Consider the following 16,179-nt stretch of genomic DNA (forward strand, 5'->3'; position numbering starts at 1 on the left):
TTATTTATTTTAGTGTTCCAAGATTCACTGTTTACATATAACACTCAGTGTTCTGTACAATATGTGCCCTCCTTAATACCTTCCACCAGGCTCATATGAATCCAAGTCTAATGCATTATAATTACAACCTATCTGAATGATCTGCTTCTTACTGGTCCAGGAGATGCTATAGAAAAAAGTCAGTATAGGAATGCACCAACCAAATCATTCTAGAGATTCACAGTTCATAATAGCAAAAAAAAAAAAAAAAAAAAGGAAAGCCCAAGGTAAAGAGACCTACTTAATTTAAATGCAGTAATTTTCTAACTTGACCACAGAATTTTTGTTGTTGTTGTTAAAATTATACTTAATGCCTATTAGAATCCAGCAAACTAACGTTTAAAGATCATCCTTTGGAAATACTTCTAAGATAATATATGGTTTTCACTGATTGAAAGAAAAATGTCCTACATTGAATCAAGTTAAAAATAAATCACTCTAATAAGTTTTAGAATGAATTATTTCCCATTATTTCCCATTATTTCCCATTACTTCATGGTCTCAACATTCCACCAAATACATTTACATTGCTGACAAAGCCTTATTCCTGAAGTGAGCTTTTTAGTACTGATATCTTGTTTTTAATATGGTATTAGTTAAAATTATAAATGTTAAATCTGGAGAGAAGGCCCATGAATGCTTTAATGTATATAATTATTCCCAAGGCTTTATTTTTGTCGAATAAGTGAACTGTAGATAAAGGGTCTTATATAAATAAGTTTATTTACTTCTTAGATTAAAAGGTATGTCTGAAAGTGAAGTATAACTCTGCCATTAACTACCTGGAGTTAGGCCAAATGCCACCAGTTAAGGGCTTAGTCTTCGACCAGACTGCTCGGCCCTTCAGACACCAGCGGCAAGTTCAGGGCACCCCAGGCCACCCTTACTACTGACATGCTGGCTACAGATTTGGAGGTTCCAGCCACCCCTCAGGTTTACTGGAACACCTCAGAGAACTTAGGAAACCACTATACAGTTGACCCTTGAGCAACACTTTAACTGTGTGGGTTCACTTGAACACAGATTTGTTTCTGTAAGTATAGTACAGGACTGTAAGTGTATTTTCTCTTCCTTAAGATTTTCTTAATGTTTTCTTCTGATCCAGCTTACTTTATTTTAAGAAAACAGAATATAGTATATACAATATACAAAATGCATGTTAATCAGCTCCTTATATATTCCATAAGACTTGTGGTCAACAGTAGATTGTTAGTAGTTAGGTTTTGGGGGAGTCAAAGTTGTACAAGGAATTTCAGCTGCACAGGGAGTCAGTTCCCATAACCCCCATGGACTTATAATTGGAGACTTATTATAGCAAAAGGATACAAATCAGAAGTAGCCAGGGGTGCCTGGGTGACTCAGTTAAGTACCTGACTCTTGATTTTGGCTCACGTCACGATCTCAGGGCTGTGAGATCAAGTCCCACTTGATCGGGCTCTGCACTGGGCATGGAACCTGCCTAAGATAATCTCTCTCCCTCTCTTAAAAAAAAAAAGAAGAAGAATAACAACAACAACAACCACAACAACAAGAACAAGAACGAGAAGAAGAAGCTACCAAAATAAGAGACAAAGGGGCAAGGTCTGCGAGGGCATGGCCCTCTCTACATATCAGTGTGTATTATCTGCCAGAAAGCTCACCTGAGCTTTGCTATGCAGAGTTTTTACTGGGGCCTCATTACATAGACATGATTAATCGATTCATTGGGCACATGGTTGAACTTACTCTTTCCCCCAACCTGCACCCAGAGATTGGGTGGATATCATATGGCTTAAAACCCAAACCATCTAAACTTGTTGTGTCTTTGTGGTATGACCGGCCCCACCTCTTCAGGCATCTCTTTTAACATAAACTCACCTGTAGTCCAAGAAGCCACCATGAATAAGAAAGAGTCAGGAAATTTTAGGACTTGAAGGCTACCTCCCAGGAATCAAGACAAAGAACAGCCAAATCCTTTATTATACAACAGGAGGTTTTAGAGTTGGCAATAAGAAATGGCCTTGGTAATAAACTTGTACACAGCTGTACCTAAGTGAATCTGAATGTGCCTCATCATCGGGTAACTTCCGGTATTGGAATAATAACAGCAACAGAACCCCATAGCCATGAACACTGATGCTGAAACTTCCTGAGAAAATCTTTAAGTACCTATCAGATATTAAGAGATAGGCCTTCATATGTATATAAAACAATAAATATAAAATTAAAGTAGCATTTCATTGTAATTACATTTTCCTGAACACTTCACTATGAAAATTATGATTACCCAAGGTTGATCATAACTTTTCATACATTGAATATATGAATTTGGATAGAACATTTGATGATAAGAATTTGACTATAAATAGGAATTTGGTTTTCCTGAATTGTTATCAGTCCTCAATATGCAATTATAAAAGAATATTCTATTTGAGAATTTTTAACAGTATTTTTAATATTTTTAAACCCATGAGGACAGTAATAAAGTTCTAGCTAATTTTTCTCATTCCTGATTGCAGTCATGTACATAGAATATACATTAAAGTAGGAGAGATTCTTTGAGTTTTCTTTTGAGATTAATCCAAAAGTTTCACACAGAGTGCCAGAGTTGCTTATTCAAACAGCTGTAAATCGGAACCAACCAATATTTTCCATGTGCTTTTAAATGAATTCTTTATCAGCACTGCACCTTTCAACAACACAATATAGTAACTGTGAAGGTTGTTGACAGCTGCTTTATCTGTGCATTCATAATTCAAATGAAAGGGGTGATTGGATGTCTCTCAAAAGCAGTTATGCCCTCCAGTTGCCACTTTAAGCCTGCTAGTGTTTTGTTTTTATTTCAACCTGGAAGAGTGGTCAGAATAGATATGGGATACATAAAACATGATCAGAAGTCAGGAGGTTGATTTTTCCATGTGTCAAATTCAGTGTTGAACTGCTAAAAGTTTTAACACGCTAACTGTGAAGTCATTTGTTTTATCCCCGTATTCTTCAGAAGGCATAAATTGCAACAAGATGCCAGCAGTTTATTTAGCCTTAAAACGCAGGAAATATTTGTCTTTCATCCCCTGTGATTGTTTGGTGTTAATTGCCCTCAGAAATGATCTTAGCAGAGAAGGCAAGGGAATGCTTATTTAGCAATTTACTAGTAGCATTAAGGATTTTAATTGTGCTGATAAACATGACAGACAATCATTGAGTGTTGTTACACATTGGAAAATAAAAATGGAATGCTGAGCATTACACTCTTTTGCAGTTTGTCTTTATGCCAGTGCCTAATTTATATCTTTTAACAATTCAATAGGTTGAATTTTATTTGAGAGATGTTTTCTGGAATATGCTGTTGGAAGATCAGACATAAAAGTTTTATATCTGCTTACTTAAGTAATATAATGTGAATCAGTCTGAGTCATACATGTTAACTCTCCCTAATGCCATAATCTTCCAACAGATAAAATGGAAAGAAAGAATATCCATTTATCTGTTACTTTGTCAAGTAGTGACATGAATGATCCTGTGATTCTACCTTCAACTAGGAGTACTAAATAACAAAAGGTTAAAAGTTTACTTTTGTGGTCATTTTGAAGGTGGGAAAATGCAATTCTTCTAGAAATATTTCAATAATTTATTACCTTTGTAACAAAAGATAAGGCACTATATCATAATAAAGGGGACAATCCCTAACAATTGTAAATATTTATGCACCCAACATGGGGGCACCCAAGCATAAAAGAACTTATTGATAATAAAACAAAAACCACAGGGGACTTTAAGACACACTTATATCAATGGACAGATCATAGAAACAGAAAATAAACAAGAAAACATCAGCTTTGAATGACACACTGGACCAGATGGACTTAACAGATTTAGTCAGAACATTCCATCCTAAAACAGCACAATACACATTCTTTTCAAGTGCACATGAAGCATTCTCCGGAATAGCTCATATATTCATTCACAAAGCAGGCCTCAACAAATACAAAAAGGCTGAAGTCATACCATGCACCGTTTCTGACTACAGTGCTATGAAACTAGAGATCAACCTCAAGAGAAAATCTGGAAAGAACACAAATACATGGAGATTAAACAACATGCTAGTAAACAATGAATGGGTCAACCAGGAAATCAAAGAAAAAATTAAAAAAAAAAAAACAACAACACAAAAACCACATAGAAACAAGTGAAAATGAAAACACAATGGTTCAAAACCTTTGGGGTGCAGCAAAAAGTGGTCCTGATAGGGAGGTATATAGCAATACAGGTCTACCTTAAGAAGCAAGAAAAATCTCAAACAACCTGACCTTATACACAAAGGAGCGAGAAAAAGAATAAAGCCTAAAGCCAGCAGAAAGAAGGAAATAATAAGGATTAGAGCAGAAATAAATGATATAGACATTTTAAAAAAATAGATCAATGAAACCAGGAGCCGCTTCTTTGAAAAAATTACAAAAACAGATACACTCGTAGTCAGATGTATCAAAAAGAAAAGAGAAAGGACTCAAATAAAATCACAAATGAGAGAGAACTAACAACCAATACCACAGAAGTACAGTTATAAGAGAAAATTATGAAAAACTTTCAGTCAACAAATTGGACAACCTGGAAGAAATGGATAAATTCCTAGAAACACATAAACTACCAAAAGTGAAACGGGAAGAAATAGAAAACTTGAACAGACCAATAACCAGCCAAAAAAAAAAAAATCAATAATCAAAAATTCCCAACAAACAAAACCCAGGACCAGCTGGCTTCACAAATTCTACCAAAATTTAAAGAAGAGATAGTCCCCATTCTTCTCAACTATTCCAAAAAATAGAGAAGGAAGGAAAACTTCCAAACTCATTCTATGAGGCCAGCGTTACCCAAACCAGATAAAGACTCCACTGAAAAAGAAAACTATAGGCCAGGATTGCTGATGAACATGGATTCAAAAATTCTCAGTAAAATACTAACAAACAAAATCCAACAATACAGAAAAAAAAAAAAAAATCATTCACCACGATCAAGTGGGATTTATTCCTGAGATGCAAGGGTGGTTCAGTATTTGCAAATGAACATGATATGCTGCATAAATAAAAGAAAGGATGAGAGTAATATGATCCTCTCAATAGATACATAAAAAGCATTTGACAAAGTACAACATCAATTGATGATTTAAAAAAAAAAAAAACTCAACAAAGTAGGGATAGAGGGAACATAGCACAACATAATAAAGGTCATATGTGAAAAACCCACAGTTTAATATCATCCTCAATGGAGAAAAACTGAGAATTTTCCTCTATGGTCAGAAATAAGACAGGGATGTCTGCTGTCCCCACTTGTTATTGAACACAGTACTGGAAGGTCTGGCCTCAGCAATCAGAAACAAAGAACTAAAAGGCATCCACATTGGCAAGAAACAAGTCAAACTTTCACTGTTTGCAGATGACATGATACTCTATATAGAAAGTCTGAAACTTCATCAAAAATTGCTAGAACTGATAAAAAATTGAGTAATACAAATACAAAATGAATGTACAGAAATCTATTGCATTTCTATACAGCAATAATGAAGCAGTAGAAAGAGAAATTAAGGAACTGATCCAATTTACAGTTCCACTAAAAACCATAAGATACCTAGGAATAAATAAATAAAATCTGACCAAAGAGTCAAACAACAGGTACTCTGAAAGCTATAAAACACTGGGAGGAGAAACTGAAGATGATACAAACAAATGGGAAGACATTCCCTGCTCATGGATTGGAAGAACAAATATTATTAAAATGTCTATACCAACCAAAGCAGTCTACACACTTAATGCAATGCCTATCAAAATACCAATAGTATTCTGTGAAAAGTAGAACAGATAATACTATAATTTAGATGGCACCACAAAGACCCTGAGAGTCAAAGCAACCTTGAAAAAGAAAAGCGAAGCTGGAAGCATTACAATTCTGAATGTCGAATTCTATTGCAGAGCTATAGTGATGGAAACAATATGGTAATGGCACAAAAACAGACACATAGATCAATGAAACAGAACAGAAAACTCAGAAATGAACTAAGTATATGGTCAATTAATCTTCAACAAAGCAAGAAAGAATATCCAATGGGAAAAAGACAGCCTCTTCAAACAGTATTGGAAAAACTGGACAGCCACATGCAAAAGAATAAAACTGAACTGCTTTCTTATACCATACACAAAAATAAGTTCAAAATGGTTTGAAGACCTAATGTGAGAGCTGAAACCATAAAAATCTTAGAAGAGAACACAGACAGGAACTTATTTGTCATGGGATCAAGCTCCACATCGGGGTCCGTGCTGGGCATGGAGCCTGATTGGGATTCTCTCTTCCTCTCCCTCTGCCCTTTCTCCCCCCCAAAAGTGGGCAGAAGACATGAACAGACATTTTTCAAAAGAAGACATACATACAGGTGACCAAGAGATACATGAAAAGATATTCAATATCACTGATCAGGGAAATACACATCAAAACTACAGTGAGATCTCATCTCACACCTGTCAGAATAGCTACAGTCAACAACACAAGCAACAAGCGTTAGCAAGGATGTAGAGAAAAAGGAGCCCTGTGCCTTGTTTGTGGGGATGCAAACTGGTGCAGCCACTCTGAAAAACAGTGTAGAGGTTCCTCAAAAACTTAAAAATAAAACTACCCTACAATCCAACAATTGCACCACTAGGTATTTACCCAAAGAATACAAAAATACTAATTCAAAGGGATATATGCACTCCATTGTTTATAGCAGCATTATTTACAATAGCCCAATTTTGAAAACATCCAAGTATCTGTATTCATCGACTGATGAATAGATAAAGAAAATGTGGTACACACACACAGACACACACACACACTGGAATATTACTCAGCCATAAAAAAAAGAATTAAATCTTGTAACAGCCTGGATGGAGCCTAGAGAATAAAATGCCAAATGAAATTAGTCAGTCGGAGAAGATAAACAACATATGATTTCAGTCATATGTAAAATTTAAGAAATGAAACTAACGAACAAAGGAAAAGAAGAGAGAGAAGCAAACCAAGGAAGAGACCCTCAGCTATAAAGAACAAACTGATATTTACCAGAGGGGAGGTGCATGGGGGGACTGGTTAAATGGGTTATGGGGATTCAGGAGTACAATTGATGATGTACTGGGTGTTGTATAAAGGTGTTGAATCACTATATTGTATACTTGAATTAATATCACACTGTATGTTAATGAACTAGAATTTAAATAAAAACTGAAATTATTACCTTTGAAATTCTAGTGTCCTTTTACCAAAGCTATTGATAATGTTTGAAAATAATTGGGATTTTTTTTAAAGTCATACTTTTTGCAAACATTAAACAATTTGGTCACAGAATGCCATTGATTTGGAAATTTTAGACATTTCTAGTATGATTTTTTTTCATAAACTATTACTTTGAAATACAAAACAATGTTTTTGAAGATTTTATTTATTTAGTTGACAGAGAGAGAGAGAGAGAGCACAAGTAGGCAGAGCAGCAGACAGAGAGAGAGGGGGAAGCAGGCTCTGTGCTGAGCAGGGAACCCGATGTAGGGCTCCATCCCAGGACCCTGGGATCATGACCTGAGCCCAAAGCATAGGCTCAACCAATTGAGCCACCCAGGCGCCCCAAAAAGCAAATAACTCTTAATCTTAGCTGCCTTTTTGGGCAGAAATTGACAAGCTGATTCCAAGATGCATATGGAAATGTAAGGGACCCAAAAAAGCCAAAACTATCTTGAAAAATAAGAACATAGTAGGAGAACTCAGAAATCCTGACATCGAAACTTACTACAGTTACAGTAATCAAGATGGTGTGGTATATGCACAGAGATCAATGGATTGATATTTAGAATCCAGACATAAACCCTTACATTTATGGTCAACTCATTTCAACCAAATAATTCAATGTAGAAAAAAACAGTCTTTTCAACAAATGGGCCTGGAATAACTTGATAATCACTTACAAAAGAATGAAGTTGTACCCCCCCACTTTTAACCTATATGAAAATTAAGTGAATCCTATACCTAAATATGAGAGCTAAAACTATAAAACTCTTAGAAGAAAAACATAAGTGTAAATCTTAATTACCTCAGATTAGGTAATAGTTTTCTAGATATGACGTCAAAGCTCAAGCAATCAAAGAAAAAGTAGGCAAACTAGACTCAATGGACAGTTAAAGCTTTTGTTCTTCAAAGGACACTAAAATAAGAAAGACAAGTTTTGACAAATGTAAAAATTGGAACACGCATACCTTGCTAGTGGTATTGTAAAATGGTATGGTTTGGAAAACAGTTTGGCATTCCTCAAAATTTTTAAATGTAGAGTTACCATACGACCCAGCAATTCCACTCCTAGATATACACATGTGAGAATTAAAAACATATTCACACAGAAACTGATACATAAATGTTCACAACAGCATTATTCATAAAAATAGGGAAACAGCTACAATATCCATCAGCTGATTCATGGATTAACAAAATATTATCTATCCATACATGGAACACTATTCAGTCATAAAAAGGAATGAGATACTAACACGTTATGACATAGACGGACCCTGAAAACATTATATTAAGCCAATCAAAAAAGACCACATAATGTTTAATTTCATTTTATGAAATGTCCAGAATAGGTGCATTCTTAAGGATGGAAAGTAGATGAGTGTTTGCCAGATGATGGGGGAGGGGAAAATGGGCGGTGACTGCTCATGGGGATAGGGTTTCCTTTTGTGGTGATGAAAATGTTCTAAAATTAGATAGTGGTGATGATTGTATGACTCAATGAATATATTAAAAAACAAAACATGAGCTGACTTTTACTATGTAGGAATTGAATCTCAATTTTTTAAAAAGTTATAAACCACCCTAGAATTTCCTAGTTGTTTATATAATTATCACTTTCAAAACAGAATCCTTGATGCTGATGTAAAATGCTACAAGAGCAAACCCTCTGCACGTCAGAGTATTACACAGAACAGCCATGCATTTGACTCTCAACCAAAGGAAATTTTGCCTTTTCCACATAGTTGCCTGGAGAATACTGGTGATGAATTGATGTTGTAAAATGCCAACTTGGTAATAAGGGACTGTTCCAGGAAAATGCACCCATTTCTCAAATCACATCTGTAGACTAATTAGTTAATTAGCTGTGTGATTCGATAGAACGAGCCCTGGACTAGACCCCATCTCTTGCTGTGTGATCCTGCACTTGCCAGTTATCTTTCTGCGTTTGTTTTCCTATCTGTCCAGCCGACAGTCAGTACCTGCCCAAAACATGTGGAAGATTTTCGAGAGAATCGACTGAATGCAAGATGGGAAACTGTTTTGAAGTTGGTAGCACTAAAAACGCTGACATTTTTTATGTAACATCCTTCATTTTTCTTCTCCAGATTTGATTTGCTAAGAAGGGGAAACATAAGGTGCTAAGTTAAACCATTCCTGTTGGATGTTGACTAAGAGTGTCTGGCTTTCTCCTTGAGGAAGAACATTGCACGGACTCAAACACTTAAGACTTGTGTGACATTAACAGGGAATTTTAGAGAAAGCTGTTATCCTTTTTTTAATGTATCACTCTGACAGCATGAGAACGATACAGCAGCAGACAGGTTATTGTCAATTAAACACGAGCTGTCAGAGAGGCAGAGATGTTGAAATATGGAGAGCGTGAATCCTAAGCAGATCATACGGTGGCTGCTCAGCTGTTATTTTAGCAGAGTCGCCGTATGTATGTGTCATTTTCCTGCAGAATTTAATTTGGGTCCTTAACAACGCAGACGTCTTTGCATTTGCCTGGGGCTGTCAAGTCGAACTTGGACTTTCTGAATGAGCTAGAATGATGGGTGGTAGCGGGCAAGTGGCATGTGGAGAAGGTGGCTCTCATCTGGTTTGTCTCTGTTCAGGTTACATCGAAGAGGCCTGCATCATCCCGTGTCCCTCCGACTGCAAGCTCAGCGAGTGGTCCAACTGGTCCCGCTGCAGTAAGTCCTGTGGGAGCGGTGTGAAGGTTCGGTCCAAGTGGTTGCGCGAAAAACCATATAATGGAGGGAGGCCTTGCCCCAAACTGGACCATGTCAACCAGGTACTTTCTACCATTGGTTCTAATATTGAGAATATGAAGATATTATTTAGATTCCCAATGATCTATTTTTTTCTCTCCAAAACGGAGAAGAGTAAATAATAGCTCTGAATAAGAAATTTGACCCATTTTATCCTTAGAATGCCTGAGTAAATATATATATTTTTTTTCTTAAAATCCAAAGTCAGATATATTATCTTTGCATTAGGCAATTTAGTAAGCTGCATATATATGCATATGAAAAATGGAAATTAAAAATGACACCTTATCTTTAAAATAATATCATAAAATTGTATCTAGCTGTGTGCTGAGAGCAAGATTGTCCCATTATCATAATTCCCCTAGACTCTCAGAAAAGATACCTCAAGTACCAACTACTTAAAGCTAGGAAATCTTTCTCTCTCTCTCTCCATCTCTAAAAGAAGGTTGCGGAGGGTCTCCTGAGTGAGTAGTTGTTTGAGCATCTTGGTATCAGCTCAAGTCACGATCTCAGGGTTGTGCGTTCTAGCCTCTCAACAGGTTTGCATGGGTTTCGAGACTGATTAAGATTCTCTCTCTCCCTCTCTCCCTTCATATTCTCTCTCTCTCTCTTCCTCCCTCTCTAAAAAAATCAAAAAATAAAACTAAGAAATATGTATTGACTGTTCATTTAAATGTGTTTGATGTAAAATTTGAAAAGAAAAAAATATAAAGATTACTTCAGAATCAGTTTAACCATGTTACAGTCTTTGACCTTTTAAATTTTATTTGGAACCTTCTTTGATTTTTGTACGCTCACTTCATTAATAGTTGTTCCTTGTGTTCTGTTGGAGATAAAATAAAAAGACTAATAGAGGGAATCATGACTAATTCAAATGTAATAGAAGATATAGGCAATTATTATCATGTTTGACCTACATGTGAATTAACAAAGAATAAATTTAATATAGTATGTGTAGATGTTAAGAAGTGTATTTATATTGTCACAAATGAACCAAATCATACATATGAACCAACCTTAAATATGCAGATAGGTTTCATGTGTACATAGACTAATGTCCAAACACTTACTCTCCAAACTGCTTACCAGTACACATACTTTACTTCCCAAATTAACTTAAATTGTTAATGATAATAAAGATACACTCTAGGGTGCTCCTAATCTCCCTGCTAAATGGGATGCTACCCAATTCATGAATCACATGAGAAAGCCAATTAAAGCTTCAAAAATAGTAAAGAAAAATAAAGGTACAGTCTAGAGAAAATAAAATTCGTTTTGAATGAAGAAATTAAGGACAAAGAAGGTGGAGAATTCAGTGCCATAGGAAGTACCACTCTGAAAAAATCTTGATTGTTTTCCCTGAGAGAAGTTGCTGAAGGTGCCCTTAAATTCAACCATGGGTGACCAATACGCTGCACTGCTGCCATCTACTGGCGAATGGGTTTTGCTGCCAGAGTGAATATTTGCAGAGAAAATTCAGTTAACATAACACTAATGAAACACAGTAACTGAAATGCAAGGTTTATAATGCAAACAAATATTTTTCTACAAGTTGTGAAATCTTAAATTTTCATCAGTAAATTTAAATCATAATAACTTCTGATCCACGGTCCTAAAAAAGAGAAATTCTCCATAAATGTATAGGGGGTGTGTGTGTGTATATGGCCAGTCAGTCTTTCGATTAAAATAAGCTATGTTTGCCTCAGCATTTTTTTTTTTTACTAGTGAATTTGCAAAGGTTAGGGACCTTCTGCCAAGTTGTCTTTGCTATGAAAGTCTTTTACCTAAGACATTTCTCTGTCACTCTCAACTCTGATAAAATTTAATGCAGAGTTTGATGGGACATTTAGGTACTTGTTAATCTTACTGGTGAGATATTAAGGCATTAACAACTAAAAATTAAAGCTAAAACAAGAAATAATAGATTCCTGACTATCTGAGTACAAATATCCTACATCTAAAAATAGAAATTTCTAGGGCCTTATTAGTAAAATATTAAGAAAGAATATGCAAAGGTTTCTGTTAACTTTGAAAATTCTAAATCACATGGATTTCTTTTACCACAATTATACATTTCTCAATAAAATAATCACTGGGCTCCTGGGTGGCTCAGTTGGTTAAGCAGCTGCCTTCAGCTCAGGTCACGATCCTGGAGTCCCAGAATCGAGTCCCACATTGGGCTCCCTGCTCGGCAGGGAGTCTGCTTCTCCCACTAACCTTTCTCCGCTCATGTTCTCTCTCTCTCATTCTCTCTCTCTCTCTCTCTCAAATAAATAAATAAATAAAATCTTTAAAATAATCACCGGCCCATTGACTTGGAAATGGTCTTTTAAGTACCATTTTCTTTTCTTTTTTTCTAAAAGGTTTATTTATTTGACAGATAAGACATCACAAGTAGGCAGAGAGGCAGGCAGAGAAAGAGAGAGAGGAGGAAGCAGGCTCCCTGCCGAGCAGAGAGCCTGATACGGGACTCAATCCCAGGACCCTGAGATCATGACCTGAGCCGAAGGCAGAGGCTTTAACCCACTGAGCCACCCAGGCGCCCCTTAAGTACCATTTTCTAATTAAGGAAGCAAATTCTCATTTCCCAAGAAATGTAGATGGGTGGATGAATGGATTAAAATCAATAGATTAATCAATCAATCTTTGGATAGATTTCACTCACAGTTTGGATCACAAAATAGTTGCAGTCATTTATTAATCCCCCATCATATGTATTTTGAGGTCTAATCAGTTTTTTAAGATTTATTTATCCTGCCCATCTAATCTTTTCCTTGACTGTGTTGTTTACAATACTCATTTGTGTATCTTTTTTTTTTTTTTTTCAAAGATTTTATTCATTTATTTGACAGAGAGAGATCACAAGTAGGCAGAGAGGCAGGCAGAGAGAGAGGAGGAAGCAGGCTCCCTGTGGAGCAGAGAGCCCGATGTGGGGCTCGATCCCAGGACCCTGAGATCATGACCCGAGCCGAAGGCAGCGGCTCATTTGTGTATCTTAACTTTAAAGAATAATGACTTGCTTTTTCTCTCCAAAGGCTTAATAAAGATACTCTAATAATTTAACAAAAAAAAAGAAAAGCAGGCTCTTATGTGTGGATAAAATAATATTTTAACTTAGAACATGAATTTTTTCATTCAGTATACTGACATTTCTCCTTATCTTTTTCCTCTCCCTTTTCTTCACTCCTGTTGAACACTACTCCAGGCACAGGTAAGAACGTCTAAACCTCCAGTGCGTGGCAGAATACCATACTGCTTGTTTTCTTTTTACTCCTGATGTCAGAGAATGTATTTCTTTTCCTGCTATGGTCTTTTATCTTTTATAGGAAGAAAAATACATTTTCCATAAAATTTTTGTTCCGCAGCTGTTCCCTCCCCACGCCTCCCCCACCCCGCCCCTGCCCCAGCACGCTACCTGTGTTTTCTCACTTTAATATCAGGGCTGAGGTGCAGGGGTGGGGAGAACAAGCTTCACCCCACCAGACTTGAAAAGGCAACGACATCTCTTGTTAATGCTGTCATGCTTCTCGAAGGGAGAGGTAAAGGTGGGCTGAAGGTGGTGGCAGGAATCTGCTCTGAGCTGATTTGTATTCAGTCCAGTGTAGGAGATTAAATGAAAGTCATTGAAGGATTAGGGGAAATGGCATTTCTCCTTCAATTTTTCCCTTCCCCACAAGTGGTAGGGTAATGTTTTACTTGGTAGAACTTTGTACTGTTTTAATGCAGCACCCAATGTGGAGGTGATCATTGATAACAATAATGATAGATTCTTATTCCAATAGTGCATGTTCTTTATTCTTACTCGGAATAGGTCAACTTTATTCACTAAAATTTGCACAGAAGAATAGCTCCAAAGGACTATTTTCTGAATAAGATAGTTAACACAATATATACATATACGTGTGTGTGTGTGTGTGTATGTTGTGTGTGTGTGTGTGTATGTTGTGTGTGTGTGTGTGTGTGTAGGAAATAGAGTCAAATTACCATAGATTTTGAAATTATTTTAGAATACATTTCTTTAATGGTTGAGTCAGCTGTGCGCATTGGATTATGGTTTATTTATTTTCTTGGCTTAGTCATTCTTCTCATTGAGAAAAAGGCATAGTTGGTTCATTATTCTAAAATCCTGAAACCAAACACCCCTGCCTAACTGTGGGGCTGTCCGCCTTTGTGGACCCCGGAGCAAGACAGTTGGCTTTGTGTCATGTGATCCTCCCTGCTTTGGGCTATGACTGTGTAATATAAAGCCAATTTCAGACCTTGCTTCCAAGCCCTAAATGCTTAAGGGTTAGTTTTAAAATGGATTTATTTCTTCTTATTTATTGTTTAGTTCAGTTTTACGTACGGAATGCAAAAAATATATAAATTCCTATTGCGATATACATTCGTTTGGAAAACAAGCCAAATTGTATTTCTTTGAAAACAGCTACTTTTATATGCTTACTTAATTCTCTAATTCACTTATTCATTCATTCACCTATTCAACAAATCTCTATAGAATGCCTTACATAGGAGCACTGTGGACTAAGTATTGGAGACCCACAACACCGTGAACAAGACAAATGGCCCATGAGATTACAGTGCCGTGCAGTGAGGGGCAGTGTGGGACAGTGTGCGATGTGTCCAGGGCACTTCTTCAGGTCACACGCGCCAACTGTAATGTCACATAAGATCAAGAATCAAGAGAATACAGCACAGCTGGTCTTGCCTGTTACGGCTAGAACTCTCAGGAGGTTTTCTGTATTCCTCTCTTAGAATAGTGAGCCATAAAGGAGAGGAGTGAAGATAGCCGAACGAGAATACGATGTGTGTTGTGGTGTGAAGGGCTCCCACTCGTGCTCATCGGGTTCCCTGAGGAGAAATCCCTGAGAACTGTGTGTGTTTCAGGTGTATGAGGTGGTCCCTTGCCACAGTGACTGCAGCCAGTACATATGGGTCTCAGAGCCGTGGAGCATCTGCAAAGTGACCTTTGTCAACATGCGAGATAACTGCGGAGAGGGCGTGCAAACCCGGAAAGTGAGGTAAGGCCCTCACTCCTCCTGAGTCTCTTGCCTAAAACTGTCTTAAGTTTTATTTCTAGGGAATATGCCCTCGTGGAATACTCCAAGGGGACCTGCTTCAAGCAGCAGGTTGTCATGGGGGTGGAGGGGTGGCTTCTGACAGGAAGCCTCACTTCAAGGTGCCCCTGAGTAGAAAGATCCACATATTGAATGCAAGCTGAGCTAATGCAGGTTTTTCCAAGCCTGGGGACTTTGTTCTTAAAGGCCAAAAATATTTCTGGCTGCTTTTTAGTGGTAAACTGTTCTAAACTCTTGCTGCTTGGTTTCCCCAAACTGGCTAACTTTTGACTACTCTCTTCTCCTCCAGGAAGCCCTTCCTAATACCTAATGCTGCTCATTTGTTCTGTGGGCACACAGACTGGTAGGGTAACCACTAGCCACGTGGGGCTATTTCATTTTAAATTTAAACTAATTTAAGTTAAATTAAATTAAAATACATTTCCTCAGCCACACGAGACACATTTCAAGTGCTTATGCCGTAGCCACAAGTGGATAATTCTATCAGACAGCAGAGGTATAGACCCTCTCCACATCACAGAAAGTTCTGTTGAGCAGTATTTCTCTTAGAACCCTATATACCCCTCACTGTTTTTGGAAAGATCCATTTACTGTCTGTCATTCTTATTAAATTCTAGAACTTTTTCCAAACCAAAACCCTGTCAGTCATAGAAATTCTCTGACACCTAATACAGTTTGGATACTCATTACATTTTCCCTACAGTATCTACATATGACTCTTAAGGGTTCTGGAACTCTACAGAACAAGTGTATGAGGTTTTATTATCTCCACTTTATAGAGTGGATTCAGAAGTACTAAGTAATTTACCAGGAACACCCATCTAGTAAAGTGACAGATTTTTCACTCTTTATACCAGTTTCTTCTAACCCTGCTGAGTGACACACAGTAAAGACAGGTGTCAAAACATCCAGAACTCAACAATTCATGTTGTGGGCAAGCTCTGACCTAACTTTTCATGAATTTAAGGTTTATATTTCTCAATATAAAAGTAGAGCGAATTAACATTTGT

The 16,179-nt window shown here is 36.9% G+C and overlaps 1 protein-coding gene across 3 annotated transcripts in view; it reads left to right on the forward strand.

Moving 5' to 3' along the window:
* Window positions 1–16,179, forward strand: part of THSD7A (thrombospondin type 1 domain containing 7A) — a 458,712-nt gene that overhangs the window by 407,019 nt on the left and 35,514 nt on the right. For all 3 annotated transcript variants that reach the window (XM_046020921.1, XM_046020918.1, XM_046020920.1), the window contains 3 exons: window positions 9,936–10,114; window positions 13,297–13,302; window positions 14,979–15,112. In XM_046020921.1, coding sequence (XP_045876877.1) covers window positions 9,936–10,114; window positions 13,297–13,302; window positions 14,979–15,112 — 319 coding nt within the window. The remainder of the gene's footprint in view (window positions 1–9,935; window positions 10,115–13,296; window positions 13,303–14,978; window positions 15,113–16,179) is intronic.

This window comes from Meles meles, chromosome 10 (genome assembly GCF_922984935.1).
Source record: "Meles meles chromosome 10, mMelMel3.1 paternal haplotype, whole genome shotgun sequence".
Lineage (NCBI taxonomy): Eukaryota > Metazoa > Chordata > Mammalia > Carnivora > Mustelidae > Meles > Meles meles.